The 24,577-nt window shown below is 43.6% G+C and overlaps 1 protein-coding gene across 6 annotated transcripts in view; it reads left to right on the forward strand.

The window, feature by feature from the left end:
* The window catches only part of nek10 (NIMA-related kinase 10), a 485,577-nt gene that overhangs the window by 19,272 nt on the left and 441,728 nt on the right, over positions 1–24,577 (forward strand). For 5 of the 6 annotated variants that reach the window (XM_068059792.1, XM_068059804.1, XM_068059810.1 and 2 more), the window contains exon 3: positions 13,707–13,767. The exons of the other annotated variant lie outside the window; for it this stretch is intronic. In XM_068059792.1, coding sequence (XP_067915893.1) covers positions 13,707–13,767 — 61 coding nt within the window. The remainder of the gene's footprint in view (positions 1–13,706; positions 13,768–24,577) is intronic. 6 annotated transcript variants of the gene reach the window in all.

Genomic DNA, 24,577 nt, shown 5'->3' on the forward strand with positions numbered 1-24,577 from the left:
TGAGTGGCTTGCTAGGCCATTTCAGAGGGCAGTTAAGAGTCAACCACTTTGCCATGGATCTGGAGTCACCTATAGGCCAGATCAGGCGAGGACAGCAGATTTCCTTCCCTAAAGGACATTAGTGAACCAGAAAGGTTTTAATGACAATCTGGTAATTTTATAGTTAGTATTACTGATATTAGCTTTTTATTCACTTTATTTACCAGGTATATTCTGTCCACAAAATGCAAGTCAAATTCAATCTGGCCAAGTACCACCCCATCTGTCCACTCTCAATCAACAGCAAATTGATGGAAGGTGTTCTTGACAGTGCTATCAAGCGGCACCTACTCACCATAACCTGCTCCCCGAAGCTCAGTTTGGGTTCTGCCAGGGCCACTTGTCTCCAGACCTCATTACAGCCTTGGTCCAAACATGGACAAAAGAGCTGAACTGGTGAGGTGAGAGCGACTGCCCTTCACATCAAGGCAGCATTTGACCAAGTGTGGCATCAAGGTGCTCTAGCAAAATTGAAGTCAGTGGAATAGGGGGAAAACGCTCCACAGGTTGGGGTCATATCTAACACTAAGGGGGATGGTTGTGGTTGTTGGAGGCCAATTATCTCAGCCCCAGGATATCGCTGCAGGAGTTCCTCAGGGTAGTGTCCTAGGCCCAACCATCTTCAGCCGCTTCATCATTGACCTTCGCCCCAACGTAAGGTCAGAAGTGGGGATGTTCGCTGATAATTGCACAGCGTTGAGCACCATTCACAACTCCTCAAATACTGATGCAGTCTGTGCCCACATGCAGCAAGACCTAGACAACATTCGGGCATTGGCTGATAAGTGGCGAGTAACATTCAGGCCAGACAAATGCAAGGCAATGACCATCTCAAACAAGAGAAAATCTAAACATGTCGACTTGACGCTCAACAGCATTGCCATCACTAATTCCCCCATAATCAACATCCTGGGGGGTTACCATTGACCAGAAACTTAACTGGACTAGCCATATAAATACTGTTGCTACAAGAGAAGGTGAGAGGCTGGGAATTCTGTGGCGAGTAATTCACCATCTGACTCCCCAAAGTCTGTACGCCATCTACAAGGCACAAGTCAGAAGTGTGACGGAATATTCTCCACTTGCCTGGATGAGTGTAGCTTCAACAACACTCGAGAAGCTCCACACCATCCAGGACAAAGCAGCCACTTGATGGGCACCCTAATCCACCACCTTAAACATTCGCTGCCTCCACCTCCAGCGTACAGTAGCAGCAGTGTGTACCGTCTACAAGATGCAATGCAGTAACTCGACAAGGCTTCGTTGACAGCACCTTCCAAGCCTGTCACCTCTACAACCTAGAGGAACAAGGGCAGAGACACATAGGAACACCACCACCTGCAAGTTTCCCATCAAATAAATTGCCATTCCTTCACTGCCGTTGGGTCAAAATCCTGGAATTCCCTCCCTAACAGCACTCTGTGTGTACCTATATCACATGCGATTCAAGAAGACAGCTCACCACCACTTTCCTGAGAACAATTGAGAATGGGCAATAAATGCTGGCCTTGCCAGCGGCACCCACATCCCATGAATGAATGAAAAAAAATTCCAGCCTTATTTAATCAATTGAATTCAAATTCCCCAGCTGCCATGGTGGGACTTGAACTCATGTCTCTAGATCATTAGACCAGTAACATAACCACTATGCTATCATATCTGCGTTTTTAAGTTATTGATTGTTAAATGAGAATTAATTGATATTAGTCCAAACAGTCATGCTCCCTAGATCTGAAATTATATTCACAGAATAAAAAAGATCTCCATTTTAGATGACATCATGAAATACTTTTTATTTGCTTAAAACTTTCCACATTGTGCACTACAGGTTCTTAATGTAGTGATGGGGAAATGTATAGCAACATCTGCTATTGTATATCCACACTAAAGGATCACCTATAATAATTCTATTAATTGATACAGGTTTGTGAGCATGTTGATATTCTGCTAGCACTTCTATTGCGTGTTGCTTTCTCTCCTTCAAATTTTGTTGGTATATTTGATACTTCAGTTGGGAATACCAGTTAAAAAGGAGAACGCTATTCAATGATAATGCTGCACACAGCCTTTTCTACATTGTGATGATAGACTTATCCTATTTATTAGAACTGTGTAACTGTTTCATTTGCCCTCTGACTTATCAGTGATATGATTATTCTATGATCCAACCCTTGATGTTTAACAAGATTTTTTGAGTGTTATTTCAGAGTAATAATCATGCTAATCATTTTTCATTTGCACTGGTAAACTTGGATTCTAACGCCTATTATTTTTGCTGTCCGAGTATGTTACTCTTTCCATATCATTGTTGACAGTATAATTTATTTGTTTTCCCTTCAAAGTTAAATAATCATTCATTACCTTATTAATGTTAAGGAGGTTAGTGATGGGAATTCATAATATTGTAACAGGTAGCTCAGATTTAATAATATTGGCCAAAAATTTGCAGTGGGAATAATAGCGAGGATATCAACACTCACCGTTGTAATGGACGAAATCTGACAGCAACTTCTGCAGTAAAAACAGAAAGTGCTGGAAATACTCAGCAGGTCTGGCAGCATCTGTGGAGAGAGAAACAGAGTTAATGTTTCAGGTCTGTGACCTTTCAAAAGAAGTTGTGGGGAACCTGTACTTAGATTTTCAGAAGGCATTTGATAAGGTGCCACATCAAAGGTTATTGTGGAAAAAAAAAGCTCATGCTGTAGGGGATGTTGGCATGTTTAGAAGATTGGCTAGCTAACAGGAAACAGAGTAGGCATAAATGTGTCACTTTCTGGTTGGCAAGATGTAATGAGTTGCGTGCCACAGGGATTAGTGTTGGGGCTCAACTTGTTACAATTTATATAAATGACTTGGATGAAGGGATCGAAGGTATGGTTGCTAAATTTGCTGATGACACAAAGATAGGTAGGAAGGTAAGTTGTGAAGAGGACATAAGGAGGCTACAAAGGAATATAGATAGGTTAAGTGAGTGGGCAAAGATCTGGCAAATGGAGTATAATGTGGGATAATGTGAAATTGTCCATTTTGGCAGGAAGAAAAATAAAGAAGCATATTGTCTAAATGGTGAGAGATTGCAGAGCTCTGAGATGCAGAGGGATCTGGGTGTCCTAGTGCATGAATCGCAATAGGTTAATAGGCAGGTTCAGCAAGTAATCAGGAAATTTAATAGAATGTTATCGTTTATTGTGAGGGGAATTGAATACAAAAGTAAGGAGGTTATGTTTCAGTTATACAGGGCGTTGGTGAGACCACATCTGGAGTACTGTGTACAGTATCAATCTCCTTATTTAAGGAAGGATGTAAATGCATTGGAAGCAGTTCAGAGAAGGTTTACTAGACTAATACTTGGAATGGAACGGTTGGCTTATGAGGAAAGGTTGGACAGGCTAGGCTTGTATCCGCTGGAGTTTAGAAGACTAAGAGGCGACTTGATTGACACATATAAGATCCTGAGGGGTCTTGACAGGGTGGTAGTGGAAAGGATGTTTCTTCTTGTGGGCAAATCTAGAACTAGGGGTCACTATTTAAAAATAAGGGGTCACTCATTTAAGACAGAGTTGAGGGGTCATTTTTTCTCTCAGAGGGTCGTGAATTTTTGGAATTCTCTTCCTCAAAAGGCAATGGAAGCTGAGTCTTTGAATATTTTTAAGGTAGAGGTAGATATATTCTTGATAAGCGAGGGGGTGAAAGGTTATCAGGGGTAGGTGGGAATGTGGATTAGAAGTTCCAATCAGGTTAGTCAGGATCTTGTTGAATGGTGGACCAGGTTTGAGGGGCCGAGTCGCCTACTCCTGCCCCTAATTCGTATGCTCGTATATATAAACCCGCGAACAGTCTGTGGACAGCTGTCAGCAAGGTGAATCATGAGCCGCATTCCTTCGTTACTGAGAGCAAAGTACAGGCTATTGTATACCATGGTTTGCTGGAAAATAAGAAGAACCAACTTCTGTAGGAATTCATAATTGTGATGGAACATAAAAACATAGGAGCAGGAGTAGGCCATATGGCCCCTCGAGCCTGCATCACCAGTCAGTAAGATCACGACTGATCTTCTACCTCAGTTCCATTTTTCTGGCCATATCTCCATATCCCTTGATTTCCTTACAGCTCAAAAATCTATCGATCTCAGCCTTCAACATAGCCAATAACTGAGCATATACAGTCCTTTGGGGTAGAGAATTCCAAAGATTCCTAACCATTTGAGTGAAGAAATTTCTCCTCATCTCAGTCTCAAATGGCTGAGCCCTTATCCTGAGACTATGTACTTTGTCCTAGACTCTCCAGCCAGGAGAAACTGCCACTCAGCATCTAATCTGTCAAGCCCTTTTAGAATCTTACATGTTTCAATGAGATCACTTCTCATTCTTCTAAGCTACAGAGAGTATAAGCCCATTCCACTCAATCTCTCCTCATAGGCCAACTCTTTCATCCCAGGAATCAATCTAGTGAATCTTCTTTGCACCCGCTGTAAGGCAAGTATATCCTTCCTTTGGTTCGGAGACTAAAACTATGCACAGTACTGCAGCTTTGGTTTCACCAAAGCCCTATACAATTGCAGCAAGACTTTCTTACTGTCGTACTCTAACCCCCTTGCAAGAAAGGCCAACATGCCATTTGCCTTCCTAATTGCTTGCTGTACCTGCATATTAAATTTCTGTACAAGGAGACCCAAATCCTTCCGAACACCAACATTTAATAGTTTCTCAAATATTTAAAAATATTCTGTTTTTCTACCCTTCCTATCAAAATGACTAATCTCACATTTCCCCATATTGTACTCTGTTACCTTATAGCCCACACACTTATCCCTTTGAGACTTTTTGGGCTGGATTTTTAAAGCCCGCTGGGGCGGAAGCAGATGCGCGCATGATTTAAAAATCGTGTCCAGTTAACAGTACGAAATGCTCCTGGAAGTGAAATCATTTTCCTCATTACAAACAAAAGTATATGATAATTAAAATGACCACAGCGCTTACATTTAAGAGCTCTGAAACGGGTCCCACCGCCTCCGGAACACAAAGCCATTTTTAAAGGGAGGGAACGACAATTCTGCACGCCTCCAATTAAGTGCCTGTTGAGCTCATTAACAGCAGCAGTTTAGGATCTTCAAAGGAAGGGAATGGGGAAAATGCCATGAATGGAACATGACAGGATGTAGAAGCCGTGAACACTATGAAAGCTCCTGAGGGCTAGGAGAAGGGCGATTTAATATATTGTAGAAGCCCAGCTGCTTGAACAGTGCCACAGAGTAGACATTGCTTGAGCTGTAGGACTTGCTTTTCTCAGTGGTGAGTGGTAGGAATCCGGACAGGAACATGAGGCCACTGGCATCACTTGGGCACCGGGGGTTGGCAGGGGAAGGCCTGGTGAATGCACAAACCCCAGCAAGGGGAGTTCAGATGGCAACAGTCTAATTGGACATTGGATAGAGCAGCCAGGATGAACATACAAGCTTATAAATTAGGAGCAGGAATAGGCCATTTGGCCCCTCGAGCCTTCTCCACCATTCAATAAGATCATGACTGATCTGAATGCAATCTTGACTCCACATTCCCGCCTGCCCCCGATAACCTTTCACCCTCTTGCTTATCAAGAATCTATCTACCTTAAAAATATTCAATGACTCTGCTTCCACTGCCTTTTGAGGAAGAGAATTCCAAAGACTCACGACCCTCTGAGAGAAAAAATTTCTGCTCATCTGTCTTAAATGGGCGACCCCTTATTTTTAAATAGTGACCCCTAGTTCTAGATTCTCCCAAAAAGGAAAAGGTCCTTTCCACATCCACCCTGTTAAGACTCCTCAGGATCTTATATGTTTCAATCAAGTCGCCTCTTTCTAAGGTCCAGCAGATACAACCTTTCCTCATAAGATAACCTGCCCATTCCAGGTATGGGCTGCAATTGCAGCAGATGCAACCTCTTGGACAACAGGAAACCAGAGGAGCACAGTGGGGCCTGCAAGGGGAAGAAGGCTCTGCCCATGACATCGGGTCCACCGCCCAAGAGTCAGCTACCTGCAAATGACGGAGCGCAAGTGCCGTAGGATGCTACGCCTACCCAGTCCTGTGTGTTTTGATCCACAATGTCCTGAGGCCTCGTGGCCCCTAGGGCAGTCCCCTACCTGTAGCCGTTAAGGTCACTGTCACCCTAAATTTCTATGCAACCAGGTCATTCCAGGGATCAGCTGTGGACCCAGATGGCATCTCACAGTTGGCAGCTCATAATGCCATCAGACAAATCGTGGATGCCATATTCAGGAGGGCAGGAGACGACATCCATTTTAGCACAGATGGGCTTGCGCAGCCATAGAGGCCATCGGGTTTCACCTGCATCGCTGGATTCCACCAGCTGCAGGGCATCATCGATTGTCCCCACATGGCCATCAAAGTATCCAGTGACCGGCCAGTGAGATACATCAACAGGAAGGGCTTCCATTCCCTCAACATTCAACTGGTCTGCGACCATAACAGGAGCTTCCTCTATGCGTGTGCTCGTTTTCCTGGCAGCTGCCATGACTGCTTCATCCTCCACAAGTCCGGGCTTCCTCGGATCTTTACTTCATCCCCCAAAGTGTGTGGATGCATCCAAGGTGACAAGGGAAATCCCTTGAAGAGACATCTACTGACTCCTCTACAGACAGAGGCAATACAACCAATGCCATGTTCTCAGCAGGCCAACCATTGAGCAGGCCATTGGGCTTCTGAAGAAGCCATTCCTGTACCTGTCACCCTCTAATACCCTCCTGCAAGATTCTCTGTCATTGTCGTGGTCTGCTGTGCTCTCCATAACAGCCCTCCAGAGAGGTGTGGACCTTAAGGACGTTGAGGCCCTGGAAGAAGACAGGTAATTGGGGGAGTAGCAGGAGGTAAGGGAGGAGGAGGAAGAGGGGGCGGAGGGGGATAACACTGAACAGAGGTGCCCCTGCTGCTGAACGAGGTGGCCTGTTCCTGCCACCCTCGTGAAGAGGACCTCCCTCCTCTCCCTCACGGGCTCCAGCATTAGATCCAGGTCAGCATCATTGAAGCAAGTGTCTTCCCTGCCCCTAATGCCAGACCTGCCGCTCACCTGTGACATTTCATTCCCCTCTGCTGCCATGGGGTGTCAAACATGAAACCCACACTTGATCTGATTCACCTCCATTCCTGGCCTCACTGCCTTTAATTGGACAGGAAACCTGCCTCCATATCAATTAAAGGCTTACCCATTTGAAAATCTGAATCTGAATCAGTTTCCCACCGGAGGCAGGTTTCTGACCCAAAACCAGACCCGGCTCCTATTTCCCACCTCTGTAATGAAAATCCAGCCCTTGCGTCCTCCTCACAGCTTACTTTCCCAACTAGCTTTGTATCATCAGCAAACATGGATACATTATACTTAGTATCTTCATCTAAGTCATTAATAAAGATTGAAAACAGCTGAGATTCCAGCATTGATCCTTGCAGCATCCCACTAGTAACAGCCTACCAACCTGCGGCACAGTGGCGCAGTGGTTAGCACTGCAGCCTCACAGCTCCAGGGACCTGGGTTCGATTCCGGGTACTGCCTGTGTCTGCGTGGGTTTTCTCCGGGTGCTCCGGTTTCCTCCCACAAGCCAAAAGACTTGCAGGTTGATAGGTAAATTGGCCAGTATAAATTGTCACTAGTATAGGTAGGTGGTAGGGAAATATAGGGACAGGTGGGGATGTTTGGTAGGAATGTGGGATTAGTGTAGGATTAGTATAAATGGGTGGTTGATGTTCGGCACAGACTCGGTGGGCCGAAGGGCCTGTTTCAGTGCTGTATCTCTAATCTAATCTAAAAAAAACCTGAAAATAAGCCATTTATTCCTACTCTGTCCTTGAACCAATCCTCTATCCATGCTAATATTACTCCAACCCAATAAGCCTTCATCTTGTGCAACAATCTTATTTGGCAGCTTATCGAATGTCTTTTGAAAACCAAAATATACTGTATCCACTTGTGCCCTTATATCTATCCTGCCAGTTACATTCTTAAAAAATCTCTAATAGATTTGTCGAACATGATTTCCCTTTCTCAAAACCATGTTGACTCTGTCTAATCATATAATGATGCTCTCAATACCCTGTTACCACTTCCTTACTAATGGATTCCAGCATTTCCTGGCAACTGATATCAGGCTAACTGGGCTGTTCCCTGTTTTCCCTGCCCCTCCTTTTTCAAATAGAGGTGTTACATTTGCTACCTTCCAATCCACTAGATCTGTTCCAGAATCTAGGGAATTTTAGAAGATCACAACTAGTGCATCTGCTATTTCTGCAGCCACCATCTCTGCGGCCACCTCTTCTGGAATCCTAAGATGTAAGCCATCAGGTCCAGGGGATTTGTTGGCTTTTAGACACATTAATTTCTCCAGTACTATGTTCCAACTAGGGTCTGGGGGATCCCTCTCAGCCTTTGCCTGGTTTAACTGTAACAAGGTTTAATTTTTAGAAAAACACCATGTTTTAGCTTCCCCTTAGTGAATCCTTGTTCACCGCTTTCCAATTGTAAGGCAAATAAATTAATTCAGACATGTTTTCTTAGATTTTAAACAAGAAAGGTAGAAGTTTATTAATCTTAAACTCTAATCCGGTTACCGACTATGAATGTGCGACGTGACCACACTAACATGCATACGCGATAAACACACACGCGATCGAGATAGAAAAGTAGAAAAGAATAAAGGGGAAAAGTTTGAGGCAATAAATGGGTTGCTATTTTACTGTCCTTTGAGTTTGCTGTGAAGTCTTTGGTTGCCGGTCAGACTTGCAATTTGTTGGGGCCTAGTGCACGCTTCAACTTCTTTCGAGGTTGGAGTCTTTTCTCTCTTGAGGTTTACGTGTCTTCCATGGGTCCGGTGGCTTGGGAGAGAGAGACAGAGAGGCTTCCTTGCTCCAGCTTCAGTTTCATCTGCCTCTGCCTTTCTCTGTTGCACAATTCAAAAAACTCCAGGTTGCCCAGCAGGTTAGTCATGTGACTAGCTGGTTTGACTACTTCTGTTTGTGGATTCTGCCAGCTTAGCAGTCACCCTGGACTGTGAGCTTTCTCACCTTCAATGTCTGGTGATCACAGTCCATTTTGGGTTAAGTGGACCAGAGAAGAGCCCTTTGTCTCTACAAGCACTGTCTGTTAGTATGCAAATGTTTTTCCAGCCAAGTGTCTTATGATTTTTTTAATGTCCTTTCTTCACTCCAGCAACAGTTCATATAACAAAATTAATAGGCCTCATTCTTGGCAGGTGGAGGTCTGCATGACAATTAATATTCATTACTTTAAGTACCTCACTCTCATTAGACCCTTGGTTTCTCCGCTATTTCTGGTATGGTTTTTGTGTCTCTATTGTGAAGACAGACACAAAATATGTGTTTAGCACCACTGCCATTTCCTCATTCCCCATTATCATTTCTCCTCTCTTGCCTGTAAGGGACCCACGTGACTTTCGTTGTTCTCTTTCTTTTTTCATACTTGTAGAAGCTCTTACAATCTTTTTTCATATTTCTTGTTAGTTTACTCTCATTTTAATTTTTCCCTCTTTTTATCAATTGTTTTGGAAATTCTTTGATGGGTTCTTAAACTCACCCAATCCTCAGGCTTACTACTGTTCTTGGTAACATTATAAGCTTCATCTTTTAGTCTAATATTACCCTTAACCTATTTAGTTAGCCAAGGATGGATCACTTTTCCCTTGAAGTTCATATTTCTCAAGGGAATGTACCTTTGATGAGAATTATGAACTATTTCTTTAAATGTTTGCCATTGCTTACATTTGTCATACATTTAAATCTAATGTCCCAATCTACATTAGCCACTTGCCACTTATACCAATGTAATTGGCTTTATTTAAGTTCAATACTCTAGTTTTGGCCTTATGTACACCGCTCAGGAATTCAAAATGTTTTAGGCAATGTTTGCTGACAATGCAACCACTAGGTGGCGCAGTACTGGCACATGCACAAATGCAGGCTCTTCCACTGAAATGTCACTGTCTGTGGCAGGCAGCTGCCAGGATTAAAGATGGCACTGCTCAATTTATCACAAAAAACAGATTCAACCTGAAAATCCCCTCAATGGCTGCCATTGTCACCTCCACCCCACTCCCAACAGTCCCCCGCTCCTTCCTGCCATTGCGCTTCTCTTTGCCGCTCCCTCCTGCGCCCATCTTCTTGCAGCTGGCTTCCCGCTACCTTCCCTTAGCCACTAGCTCCGGCCTCGCCGCTCCCCACTGCCTCCGGCCACATGCTTCCCCCTTCCCCGCCTCTGCTGCTCACTCCCAACCTTGCCACCGCTCTCCGCCCCCCCCCCCCCTTTGGCCGATCGTACCCCGCTTCTCGCTGCCTCCCCCACTCTCTCTCCAGCTGCTCACTTGCTCCCCGCTCTGCCCTTCCAGCCATTAGCTGTAGGCTACTCCACTTCCCTCCTCTCAGCCATTCGCTCCCACGTTCGATCGCCCTCCGCCGCCTGAAGAAGCGAGGCAGGCCGCGAGGGCTGGTGGAGCGATGTGGGAGTGAGTGGCCGAGAGGAGGGAAGTGGCCCGGGCCTGGAGCTAGCGGCTGGAAGTGGGGGAGGGGGTGGTGGAGAAGCGGGGAGCAAGCAGCCAGAGAACGGGGTGGGTGGAGGGGGAAGCAAGGAGCAGGGAATGATCGGCCCAGGGGAGTTGGGGGGTGGGGGGGTCAGCAGTGGCGAGGTCTGGAGCAAGCGGCTGAGGGGGCGAAGCAGCCGGTGTGGTGGTGGTGGGGGGGGGGGGGGGGGGTGGGGGGCGGTGAAGGGTCGTGGCCTGGAGGGAATGGCTGAGAGGGGGGAAGCTGGGAAGCCTGGAGTGAGTGGCCGAGGGGTAGAGCGGCCATTGGGGTGAGAGCGAGTAGCTGTGGGGGTTGGGGGGAAGTGGGCAAGGGGAGCGAGTGGCTGAGGGAAAGCAGCGGCGTGCAGGGATTGAGTGTGGTGAAGCGGCGATTAAAGCAGGGATGGTGGGAGGGAGTGGGGTACTGTTTGGGTGCATTGAGACAGATGTTGAGGGAAGAGGACGTCATTGTGTAGTCATGTCATTGCGTGGTGATGTCATGCACGCGCACCTGCGCATTCATACTGGCAAGCTGGTAAATGTTCACATGCATTGATGACGTCCATGATTGCTCTGCGCATGCTCTGCATTGTCAAGAGTCACTTTTTTTTTATTCATTCATGGGATGTGGTGTTGCTGACATTTGTTGCCCATCCCTAATTGTCCTTGACAACTGAGTGGCTTGCTCGGCTATTTCAGAGGGCATTTTTAAGAGTTAACCACATTGCTTTGGGTTTGGAGTTGCACGTAGGCCAGACCAGGGAAGGGCAGCCGATTTCTTTCCCTAAAGGACTTTAGTGAGCCAGATAGGAAATGTGAAATTCTATCATATTATGATCATTCTTCCCCAGAGGCTCCTTTACTATGAGATTATTAATTGACCTTGGCTCAGTACACAAGACAAGGTCTAAAATAGCCTCTTCTTTGTTTGACTTCACAATGTATTGTTCTGTCATGATTGCATTCCATGAAATGAGCCTTTTAGACTACTTTTGCCAAATTGATTTGTCCAGTCTACATGAAGATTAAAATCCCCCATGATTATTGCAATGCCTTTTTTACATATTCCTCTTATTTCTTGATGAATACTCTGTCCAAAGTACAGCTACTGTTAGGGGATCCACACGCTACTCCCACCAGTGTTTTCTGCCCCTTGTTCTTTCCTATCTCCATCCATAATGGTTCTGCTTTCTGATGTTCCAAACCAAGATCCTTCCTCACTACTGTCTTTATGTCCCCCTTTATTATCAGGATTACACCTGTTCCTTTTACATTTTGCCTGTCTTTTTGAAATGTTAAGTACCCTGGAATAATTCATTCCTAACCTTGGTAACCATGCAGCCACTTCTCTGTAATCGTTATTAGATCAAATCCAATTATCTTTATTGGAACCATTATTTCATCTGTCTTGTTAAGAATGCTTTGTGCATTCAGATAAAGCACCCTTAATTTTAATGTTTTTTTACCATTTTTTCCTGATTTGACCTTATTCACTGATGAGCTATTACCATTAAACTCTCTGTCCCTTCCTGTCACACTCTGCTTATCTTTACCCAAATCACTACACTGATCTACAGCCTTGACTTTTCTCTTTAGATTTATAAATTTCCCCTTACCTAAATTCTTTCCTCCCCCCACTGCCACTTTTTTAGTTTGAAGCCCTATCTACACCCATGGTTATTTGATTCACTAGGACACTGGTCCCAGCCTAGTTTAAGTGGAGCCCGTCCCAATGGAACAGCTCCCCCTTTTCCCAGTACTGGTGCCAGTGCCCCATGAATCAAAACCCCAGTCTCCCATGCCACTTTTCAAGCCATGCAATCAAATCTCTGATCTATTTGACCCTATGTCAATTTGCAGATGGCTAAGGTAGTAATCCAGAGATTATTACCTTTAAGGTTTGTCTTTTTAATTTGAACCCTAGCTCCTCAAAGCCCCTCACAGAACCTTGTTTCTCATTCTATCTGTCATTGGTTCCTGTGTGGACCACAACAACTGGATCCTCCCCCTCGCAGTCCCAGTTCTTTTCCAGCCACAAGGAAATATCCTTAACTCTGGCACCAGGCAGGCAACATAACCTTTGAAACTCCTGCTCACAATTTCAGAGAACACTATCTGTCCTCTGACTATACTGTCCCCTATCGCTTCCACATTTCCTTTTCACTCCCCTCACTTGAATGGTCTCTTGTACCATGGTGTCATTGTCAGTTTGTTCATCCACTCTGCAGAACTCTCCTTCATTCATACCAGCAGCCAGAACATTGTAGCTGTTGGATAAGGGCACAGGCTGAGGCTCCTTCAGTTCTGCACATGAGATCCCCTTAACTGCCTGTCTCGCTAAACCTGTACCACTTACTAAGCTAAGGGATATGAATACTTACTTGATCAAAGTGTCCAGATAACTCTTCCCACTTCCTGATGCCCTGCAATTTCTGCACCTTAGACTACAGCTCAACAACTTGGAGTTGAAGTTCCTCAAGATGCAGACGATTGTTTCACATGTGGTTGTTGAGGGTTACAACACTCTACACAAACACCCACAGACTGCAGTTTTGGCACACCACCTACACTGTCATCCTTATTTAACGTTGCTTTATTTATTTAATTATTTAAAGTTTTTTTTATTGGTTCAACACAGTAATTAGCACATATTCAAGCAATCATTTACAGCTTTGGCAGGCAGTTTCTGTTAAGTGTTGACTAAATTGCAGTTTCTTTTACAGTTTTTAAAGTTCTAAATTAAGTTCAAAATGTTAACCCAAATTTCAGTACTTAGCACAAAATTCCTATTCTCACCAACTTCCCAACTTTTACACTGTTTACAATGCACTCGTTTACGGCCACTCTATGCGATTAAAGTGACTGCTGAACAAATGTGATTCATAATATATACAAGTATCTTCACATAACTTTCTACATTACAACAGTGACTACAGTGAAAGGCGCTATATAAATGCAAATTCCAGTCATTTTTAAATGTAAAATAGAAAATGTAACGGTACAATATTTGAAAGCTGCAATAGCCATCAATGAGGTAAAAGACTTGCTGAATTTTAATTAATATATTAATTATGTTTTCAAGTATCTCAAGATTTTTTTGTTTCAGAGAATATTCAGATCTCAAGCGGCTACTCAATCTCTTGAATGTACCAGCAAGCAAGCAACAGGTATGATCACTGGTATTGTAGTGCCAATTTTAGAAACAGGAATACTGCGCATCATGTATGGGATTTATTTTACTTCAAATGAGAGATGGGATTTATTTGAATGGGACAGTATTCCTCACTAGGGTGGAAAAAAAATGCCTTTTTAACAATGAACGATGTGTGTTCTGGTAATGTATTATTAGCAAAATACTAAAACAAAGTACTGTTTTGTTCATCATATCGTATAATTATTCTGCTCTTTATTAGTATGGGTTACAGGATCAGTGAGTTTACTGAGCAATATTATATAATTTCATCTGAAACTAATCTCAAATGACAGCCTTATCTGTCAAGGAGAAGATGTGGTCAAAGTTGAGGTGTACCAAGGCAGAAACAGTAATTTCCAGCCATAAAGCATTTTGAGACATCCTGAAAACATGAATTGTGTATCTCACACGTTGGTATCTTTTGACTCTTTTCCTACAGAAAGGTTTTGGAAAAGAGTTAAATTTGAGGTTTTAAAGCAAAGTGTATTCATACAGAGACAAAAGATGGTTAGAATGTTAATATGATAGGTATTGATGTTGAATGAAAACAATAAGCAATTCATTAGTTTCCCTTGGTAATTGCAAAATACCTCGCACCCCTTTTATTGGAAGTTTCCTGGTACTAGCCACTCAGCTTAGGCCCTCTCTGGAGATGTTCAGAAGGAGATAAAAATGAGAATGGAAGCACTCACTGGCACACTATTAAACAGAAAGCTGTTAGGTCATGTTTTTACCAGCCTCAGAAGTTTAGAATGCAGGAGGATAGCTAGTTGCTATTTTGAACTACTGATGTGGAAAAGTGTAGCATGTTTATTACTTTGTATTATTATGTAAAGAGAAGTTGTACTGATTGAATTAAGTTACTCTAACCATAAATGTTGTGCTATTTGTTCATTTGCTGTGAATTAAAGCAGCTTTGTCTTACAAATTGTTTTCTCAGTCCGCATCCAAAAACATTGTAGAGATACATGTTGAGGCACACATAAAAGGCACAAATATTCAGTTAATTAGTTTAGTTTAGTTTAGAGATACAGCACTGAAACAGGCCCTTCGGCCCACCTAGTCTGTGCCGACCATCAACCACCCATTTATACTAATCCTACACTAATTTCATATTCCTACCACCTGTCCCTATATTTCCCTACCACCTACCTATACTAGGGGCAATTGCTAATGGCCAATTTACCTATCAACCTGCAAGTCTTTGGCATGTGGGAGGAAACCGGAGCACCCGGAGGAAACCCACGCAGACACAGGGAGAACTTGCAAACTCCACACAGGCAGTACCCGGAATTGAACCCGGGTCCCTGGAGCTGTGAGGCTGCAGTGCTAACCACTGCACCACTGTGCCGCCCCAAGGCCCCAAGGCAATTACAAGGGTGTAGAATTTTTATACACTGGGTAACAACGTTGTGTGATTAGATATTGGGTAGCACAGGCACACTCCTAAATGTAAGATGGCAAGACAGCATACAGGAGTGACTAGCACCACTGAATGTCAATGCCATGATCCTAAACTTGCAAAAGTGCTACATGAATGCAGGTGAGTTTGTTCATTCTTTACCTAGTTTTGCTGGATAATCCTCCATTTTTGTTTTTTCTCCCACCTGTCAATACATTTTTAGATTATTATCAGTTGACATTGACATTTAAATTGCACTGTACAAAGAGGTGAGGGTGGGTATTCTTTTGCAGGTTCGGGTCTGTTGTAAAATGAGATGAGGATGGAGGGGGCTAGCAAATTAAGGTGCAATGACTTTTGGTGCATTTGGCCCACCCATTATTTGCCAGAACCTTTATTAAGAGACCTCTCCACACACCTCAATCCATTTTCCAACTTGCATTTCTTTATTGAAATATCAACTTGGTTCAGATGGCAGCACTCTTGAGATGATAGGTTGTGGGTTGAAGCCCTATTTTAGGACTTGAGAGCACATAATCTAGACTGATACTTAAGTGTCATTGTTAAAGGTGTTATTTTCCAGATGAAACATTAAACTGAGGTGTCTTTCTATCTGTTCAACTGTATGTAAAAGCCTCATGGCCAATATTCTTTGCTAAACCAACATCACCAAAATCGGATTAACTAGCGGGGCTTAAATCCAGAAGCACGGGAAACAACAAACAATGCCAGTGGGAGGTCCACAATGACGTTGAAAACTAGCTGTTCGTCTGCATACTCCCAAGTAAAAAAAACTTTAAAAAATACTTTGAAAAAAACTGACTGGTCCTCACTGTGCCAGCAGAAGCCACAGCTGTGTAAACAAACAGCTTGTCTTTGCAGACGCTCGCATTTCTTTTTTAAAAGGGCAACATAGGTCAACTTCTAAAAATAAGAGTCTGTAAAAGCTACATTTATATACATAAAAAAGGAAAGGGGCGGCGCAGTGGTTAGCACCGCAGCCTCACAGCTCCAGCGACCCGCATTTGGTTCTGGGTGCTGCCTGTGCAGAGTTTGCAAGTTCTCCCTGTGACTGGGTGGGTTTCCGCCGGTCCTCCGGTTTCCTCCCATAGCCAAAGACTTGCAGGTTGATAGGTAAATTGGCCATTGTAAATTGCCCCTAGTATAGGTAGGAGAATGGTGGGGATGTGGTAGGAAATATGGGATTAATGTAGGATTAGTATAAATGGGTCGTTGTTGGTCAGCACAGACTCAGTGCGCCGAAGGGCCTGTTTCAGTGCTGTATCTCTCTATGACTCTATCATTAAAAGCATGACTACCAAGATTCCAAGCGTAGACTGGAAGGCAGCTGACATCATGTCAGAATTCAAGCTTTTCTGACAGACAATGGAGTTATGCTTTTTACATGTAGTCGTCACAGATCCTGAAAAGTAAGTAGTTAAAATTAAGATTGCTGTGGCAAGAGGGACTCCACAGAGGCAACACATCTGAGCTATCTGTGTAGGATCAGAAGGATCCTGCCAAACCTTGGAACACACTGGAGAATCAGTTTCGTGTGAAGGTTCATAAACCAAACAAATCATGTGGGAAGTGCCATCTCCTGCACCCACTGCGAAGCTGTCCTGCAGTCTGAGACCTTTGCAAGGTATGCGATCTAAGAGGACATTGGGTGCACCAGTGCAGAAAACTGGGTTCAGAGAGCATGACCAGATGACCCAGCAAGAAGTATGTACAGCATACTGGCAGCGACAAGGAATGCACCAGAATGCAGCAGAGGTGTAATTTATGCATGATGTCAGTAGTAAGACAGACCAAGGTGAAGTTCCAAACAGGGAAAATCCTCCAATTGAAAATGAGCAAGCCTTCCACATCTTGAGTGTGACACAACATGTTGGTACCATTACGCAATCCAAAGCATTTGCTACAATTAGCATAATATGGCGAAGAAAAGTGACAAACACAAGCTAACTGCCAAGATTGACACTGGGGCAAGTGCAAGTATATTGCCAGTTCGAATTTTAAAAGACATGTACCTTGACCATTGGGAGTCGATGGTGCAACCTACAATAGCCAGATTATTGACGTACAACGGATCACCCATCCATTGCATTGGCACAAAGACATTAAGGTGTAGTTACGGTAGATCTATGTGGTCACCGCAGATTTTCTCCCTAGTGGACACGAGTGGATCAGTGGTAGCAGGGTTACCATCGTGTAGGGAACTGAACATTGTAACCATTCACGGGATCTCCAATGCATCAATGATGACAGAGGTGCCAGGAACAAACATATAGGGTCAGTCCAAAACAAAAGCAGAAAGTGCTGGAAATGCTCAGCAGGTCTGGCAGCATCTGTGGAGAGAGAAACACAGTTAACGTTTCAGGTCTGTGACCTTTCAACAGAACTGGGTGAGTCCGTGTTTTGCAGACATGTACCAGGACAGATTCCGCATCTTAGGGGGTTCCAGAGGTCATGCCATTCACCTGAGAGCAACACTTTTGGACATGAGTTTACCATCCCCAGCAGAAATAATGTTTGGGAGGCAAGTGAGAACCACAGTGCCTAGCCATCATTTGTCCAAGTTTTTAGAAGAGCAAGAGAAGTTTCTTGTAAAACAGGAGAGAACGAAGGCTATATATGACAGAAATGCAGACGCAGAGCTACCTAGACTACGCATGGGACGAAAGGTTCTGGTGATACATCCAACTGAAGGAACCTGGTCTCCCGCAGAGGTTACGAAGGTGTTAAGGGGTGTGGGTGGTTCCTGTTGTTCACCTCCCAACTGACCGCAATTGTGTTTTGTTAAAATGATGCTTTAGTCCCTGAATGCCTTTAGGGTCAAATAAACACATGACATGTTTTCACAGAGGTTAAAAAAAAGCTATTTTTAAACAAATCCTGAAATGATCACAACTTCATTCACATATACATTCACCTACACATGCTTACACAAGAAAAGATAGAGAGAGAGAAAAGGGAAAGAGGTAATTTAAGTCCCAAGTGAGGTAAGTGTTTGTGGTTTACAGAAGATTATTGCATCTTCTTGGGAGGAAAAGATCTTTTTTTTTAAGTTGCAGACCAGATTATTTGCAGTCTTGAACTTGCAGAGATAGAATAGAGCTGTCGTGGTTGTAATACAGCCCAAATCTGGTGGTGTGTAGTTTGTTACCTTCACAGATGGTTAGTCTCAAAGTCACTTTGTGAAGTCTCTGCTGTGGTGGCTGTTCTTGGTCAGCAGGTTTCTTCTCTTGCCTGCTGGATTCATCTCACATGCTTTCTGTGATGTTGGCTTGATCTCCCCACTCTCTCTCCAGAGAGCTACCTTTTTAAGGTCAAAATTTATCACATTGGAGTTCCTGTTAGGAGACACATGGCCCACTTCCCTGTTGTGACCACACAATGGGCCACGATGATAAACATAGCCATCGTTTGATATTTGAATGGGAATCATTCTGTTATGATGTTGCTGCTTAGCACCTTATTCATCTTGGTTTGGCTATAAGTTGGACTGTCCCCAGCATTCTGTTAGTTTGTTCATGTCTATCAGAGTCATTAATATGCAATAGCTCCTTTCAATTTCTCCCCAGTGCTATTTCAGATGGGGTTAATGAGCTTCATCTTTACAGATGAGTTTGTGAATTTCTGGTGCAGGAGGGGTCACATAGCCGCTCCATTTTGACTGTGGTTCATGTGTCCAAGTTCTTATGATTTAGTTTTAACAGTTGACTTTTTAACTTCATAATTCCTCCATTTCATTGTTTATTTGATCATGGCTCCTTCTGTACATGACACTGATGTGAAGAAAGAACTTGCTTTAAAAAACAATTGTAACTCTGGCTGGAGAGAAAGACAGTACTTCAAAGGACAAAGGGGCTATTCCGTGCTCCAATTTAATCCACAATGGACTTTTGATTACCAGATGTTGAAGGTGGAAAGGCAGGCTAGCTGCTAAGATGGCCGAATACACAAACAGACGTGGTCGGACTGGATTGGTTCACATGACTTACTGTTGGAGTTTTTTGAATTTGAACTTCCAACGAAGAATTTGAAATCAGAAAGCTATTTGATCCTGGACTGAGAACACCTCTCTCCTGTCTGCTCCCATCTCTTTCCCACGGAATGAAAGACCTACTGAAGACATGTGAACTCAAAGAGAGAAAAGTCTCCGATGTGAACAAGGTACAAGAAGAATACTGGGCCCCAACGAAAAGTAAGGGCTGTCTACAATTAAAGACTCTATGGCGAGCTGAAAACACAGAAACAGTAACTAGAAACCCCCTTGAGAGACTGCCTTAAACCTCTCTACTTTATTTTTTTTCTGTTCTTTTCTGTCTCTATTTGGATTTGTGTATTGCGTGTGCATGCTAGTGTGGGCACGTCATATATCCGTAGGCTTTAACCAAATTAGAGTTTAAGTAAGTTTAATAAATTTCACTTTTCTTCTTTAAACCTAAGAAAGCCTGTTTATGCTCATTTCCTTGCCTTATAATTGGAAAGTGGTGAACAAGGATTCACCAAAAGGGGAGCTCAAAACACGGTGTGTTTAAAATTAAACCCTGTTACAATAAGTTCAGATGAAGACAGTAAAAGACCTTTCTCACCTGGTGGAAACAGAAATCTGGGTGCTAGCGTCTGGGATTTTACCCACAGATGAACAAGAGCAATTGGAAATGGGAAGCCAAATTGTTCCCAGTCAAATAATAAAAAAGAGCAAATTTCAATACAGGTTTTCTTGTGGTTGTGTGTGATTGAAAACTAACATGTCTGCAACTGAAGCTATTAGCTCTGCAAGCCAGGGTGAAGTAAGTTGGGATAAGTTAAAAGCACTATCGATGGAGGAGTTGAGAAAAATGGCTGAGCAGTGTGGGATCACTGTATGTGGCAAGGCTAGGAAGTCTGAGCTCCTAAGGCTAGTGGCCAACCATTTTTCCCTTGAATCTGAAGAAGCAGAAGCAGTATTAGAAACAGAATTCGACAGGATATTGTTAACAAAGATACAATTGGAACAAAGGAATCTTGAATTTGAGGAAAGAGAGAGGGACAAAGAGAGAGCCTTCCAAAAGAAACGTGAAGAAAATGAAAGGCAGGAGAGAGAGAAAGAAAGACAGGAGAAGGAACAAGGGAGAGAGAGAGAAAGAATATTCCAGAAAGAATGCGAAGAAAGAGAGTTGAAGCGGCTTAAGTTAACTCGGGGGCAACAGAGTAACCCCAGTGAAAGCATGGCCAATATGGAGGAGCAGAATTCAGGGCTGGGTACAACATTGTTAAAACTCGCTCAATTAATTCCAAAATTCAATGACAAAGATGTGGAAGCGTTTTTCATGTCTTTTTGAGAAACTGGCAAAGCAGCTAAAATGGCCAGCTGAAACCTGGTCTCTTTTAATACAAAGCAAGATAACTGGAAAAGCCCATGAGGTTTATTCCTTGTTGCCAGATGAGAGTTCATCAAATTATGAACTGATCAAAAATGCTATCCTCGGGCATATGAATTAGTACCCGAAGCCTATTGCCAAAGTTCAGAACCCTCAAGAAGCAAGCCAATCCAACTTATCTGGAGTTTGAAAGAAGTAAGCATCTGGCTTTTGACCAGTGGCTGAGGGCTTTAAAAATAAAGTGCAGCTCAGCAATGAGAATCTCAGAGAAGTAATTCTGTTAGGGGAATTTAAAAACTCTCTCCCATTCTCAATAAAGACCCATGTAGAGGAGCGGCGGGTCCAGAGAGCCCAGCAAGCGGCCATTCTGGCCGATGAGTTTGCTTGAATTTATAAGTCGGTTTCCCAGGGGAGAACCTTTCCTAATCACCCCCACAAACCCGAAATGGACAAAGGGTTGGAAGGTGATAGGAGCCCAAGCAGTCCTGGGAGAGAAAGAAAAGCAGGAGACACAGGAGGCCCTCGTCCTGCCAAAAAGGAAGGTGCTATAAGTCGGAGTGAGACCCAGAGACCTGTGTGATTCCATTGTAATAAGGCAGAGCATTTAAAAGCTGACTACTGAAAACTAAAGGGAAAACCGGTAGAGTTAATCAGGGCACACCCGCTCAGTGAAGACGGGACCCTGATGGAAAACACAGAACAAGCTGTGGCTTTACTGCAGTAAGAGTGCAACCCAGGAAGGTTACTACGGCCAGTGCAGGAAATGCTAATAGGATTCCTGAAGGTTATCCGGGTTTTGTGTCTGAAAGGAAAGTAACCCCATACCCCTCGAGTGGGGCAAGCAAACCCATAGTAATTCTTAGGGACACAGGGGTGACTAGATCTCTTTTTACTGGGAAAAGACCTGACCTTTCCCCCGGAGAGTGCAGTGAACACCAAAATGGTAGTGAATGGTATTGGAGGGCAGTGTATGCCTGTACCTGTACACTGGGTACACCTGGCGTGCGACCTTATTTCGGGACCGAGTCTGTAGGGATTGCCCCTATTTTGTCTTTGGACGGGGTTGACCTGCTCCTAGGTAATGACCTGGCAGGGGTGAAGGTGGTAGACCCCCCACTAATGAAAGAAAGACCGCAGGAGGTCAGAGAGACAGGGCAGTGGCAGGAGACGGTCCCCTGCAGTGTACTTGAATGTGTAGTGGATCAGGCCATGATCCTCCTCCAGAGGACACTGCATTTGCACTGCAGGCAAATGACCATGAGGTCTGCCTGTCTGAGACTTTCTTTGGAAAGTTAGGAGATGCAGGGAATGAATTACATGGATTTTCCCTAGCTGAGGCTCAGCGAGCCAACCCAGTATTGCGAGAGTTAGCATAGGTTGCCCAATCTTAAAGTGAAGCAGAGGGATTCCCTGACTGATGAGGAATTGGAGTTCTCCTCAGAGACCTGAGGGCAAGGAGTGGACAGTAGTTCACCAGTTAGTGGTGCCACAGAGGTACCGGGAGAAATAGTAAGAAGGGCCCACGAGACTACAGTGGCTGTATATGCCGGTATGCGAAAGATTAAAGCCCACATAAGACAGCAGTTTGACTGGCCAAAAGTCCACAAAGATGTGGTGGAGTACTGCAGGAGTTGCCACATGTGCCAGGTTGAGGGGAAATACCAACCTACAGTGAAAGCTGCACCCCTAAGTCTTGTACCGGTTTTAGGAGGACCCTCCAGCAGAGGGCTGGTGAACTGTAAGGGACCCTCACCGAGAACAAAAAGGGACAGGCAGGCACAAGGCTGACAAAAGGTTAGATAAGGAAGGGGAAAAAGTGACCAAGAGGGCAGGTTAAAGGAAGTCCGGGAGCAATCCCAGATGAAAACTCCTACTGTCCGGTCAACCAACCTCGCAAAATGTGAAAAGTTAGACCCCACATCCTCCTATGTAAATGCAGACTCTAGAAGCACTTCACCAGAGTTGCTAACAGCATTTACAGGAACCTGCAGAGTGCTTCTAGGGGGCAGAGAAACAGTGTGGGTGATGCCTCACCTAGTTAAAATGTCACAGGAGAGTGCAGTCAAGTCTTCACAAATACCTGCAGGTAGGAGTGTCCCAGAGAACAAAGGGGAGAGTAACAACGTATCTTCCCCCACAGTCAGAGGAAAAGGGAACCACCCATCCCCTGAAGTCAAAAGTATTTGCATGACTGAGAGAGTTCAGGATTGAACCGCCCACTACTAACTCTCCTGAGGAAGAAACGGGGAAATTAAAGCAGCCCTGGCACTCCGTAAAGACCATTTTTAATAAACTTTAAGATTGGTGAATGAATGAGATAAATGCATGGTTTTTCTTTCTGTATCTTATATTTCTCTCAAACCCTGTCACAAAATGTGCAGTTATTTTTTTCAAATTGAATTTCATTCCCCTGGGTGTGAAGGTGTCAGGCAAGTCCTCCAAGAATGAGGAAAATTAATTTTGCTACATGAACATTGATTTTTTACTGTTGTTGTTGAAGAAAGAACTTGCTTTAAAAGCAATTGGAGACTTTGGCTGGAGAGAGACATTAGCATATCAACAGACAGTACTTCAAAGGACAAAGGGGCTATTCCATGCTCCAATTTAATCCACAATGGACTTTTGATTACCAGACGTTGAAGGTGGAAAGGCTAGCATTCCAGGTTAGCTGCTAAGTTGGCCAAATGCACAAAAGACGTGGTCGGACTGGTTTGGGTCACATGACTAACTGACTGTTGGAGTTTTTTGAATCTGAACTTCCAACAAGGAATTTGAAATCAGAAAGCTATTTGCTCCAGGACTGAGAACGCCTCTCTCCTGTCTGCTCCCATCTCTTTCTCACGGAACAGAAGACTCATTGAAGACTCTTGAACTCAAAGAGAGAAAAGTCTCCTACGTGATCAAGGTATAAGAAGAATACTGGGCCCCAACGAAAAGTAAGAGCTGTCTTCAATCAAAGACTCTACGGTGAGCTGGAAACATAGAAATAGTAACAAGAAACCCCATTCAGAGACTGCCTTAAACCTCTCTACTTTATTTTTCTTCTCTTTTCTGTCCCTATTTGGATGTGTATATTGCATGTGCATGCTAGCGTGGGCGCGTCATATATCCGTAGACGTTAACCGAATTAGAGTTTAAGTAAGTTTAATAAATTTCACTTCTTTAAACCTAAGAAAGCCTGTTTATGCTAATTTCTTTGCCTTATAATTGGAAAGTGGTGAACAAGGATTCACCAAAAGGGGAGCTCAAAACACGGTGTGTTTAAAAGTAAACCCTGTTACCAGGTGAAGACAGTAAAAGATACCTAGACACCTTTCTCACCTGATTGTAACACAGAGAATCGGATCACGACAGATAAATGTGAAGACAACCAGCACTATGATTGTACACAGGAAGCTAATGTGTCTACAGGCAGAGGACAAAGAGAAGATGAGTCCAGATTTCAAATGGGTTTCACCTTCATGAGATCTGGAAGGATTAGCAAACTACCTCTATGTTATAGAGACTGTTAAAATCTTGATAGGTGGAAATTCATATTTTTATGTAAATAATTTTTACAACAACCCTATTGTATGTTATTACTGTGTAGAGTGTTTATCTTTGGAAAAAAGGGGATGTTGAGTTATGTTGCGTTAAGAACATGTACAGAGAGTCGGCGTGATTATCACAAAGGGAATTGCTCTCATGTAGCATGTGACCATACCATTTGTGAGGTGTGGATCCCCAAGTCTAGATGTGCCTCGTGAGCTCTCTCTAACAAATTTCTAGTATATCTGTAACAGTCCAAGTTTTCAAATAAAACAAACCTATCTTTTGCTCATACCAATTGTTTGGTATCTTCGTGTACAGCAAACAAAGCAACACGACATAGCAACAATATTACAACTACCACACAGACCTTGTGGAGACTAAGCCACATCATCACATTGAGGACACGGTCATACTAGGCCCCCACCTGCCAAGAATGAGGCACATTAATTTTGTCATGAACATTGATTTTAAACTGTTAC

This window comes from Heterodontus francisci, chromosome 2, assembly GCF_036365525.1.
Source record: "Heterodontus francisci isolate sHetFra1 chromosome 2, sHetFra1.hap1, whole genome shotgun sequence".
Classification (NCBI taxonomy): domain Eukaryota; kingdom Metazoa; phylum Chordata; class Chondrichthyes; order Heterodontiformes; family Heterodontidae; genus Heterodontus; species Heterodontus francisci.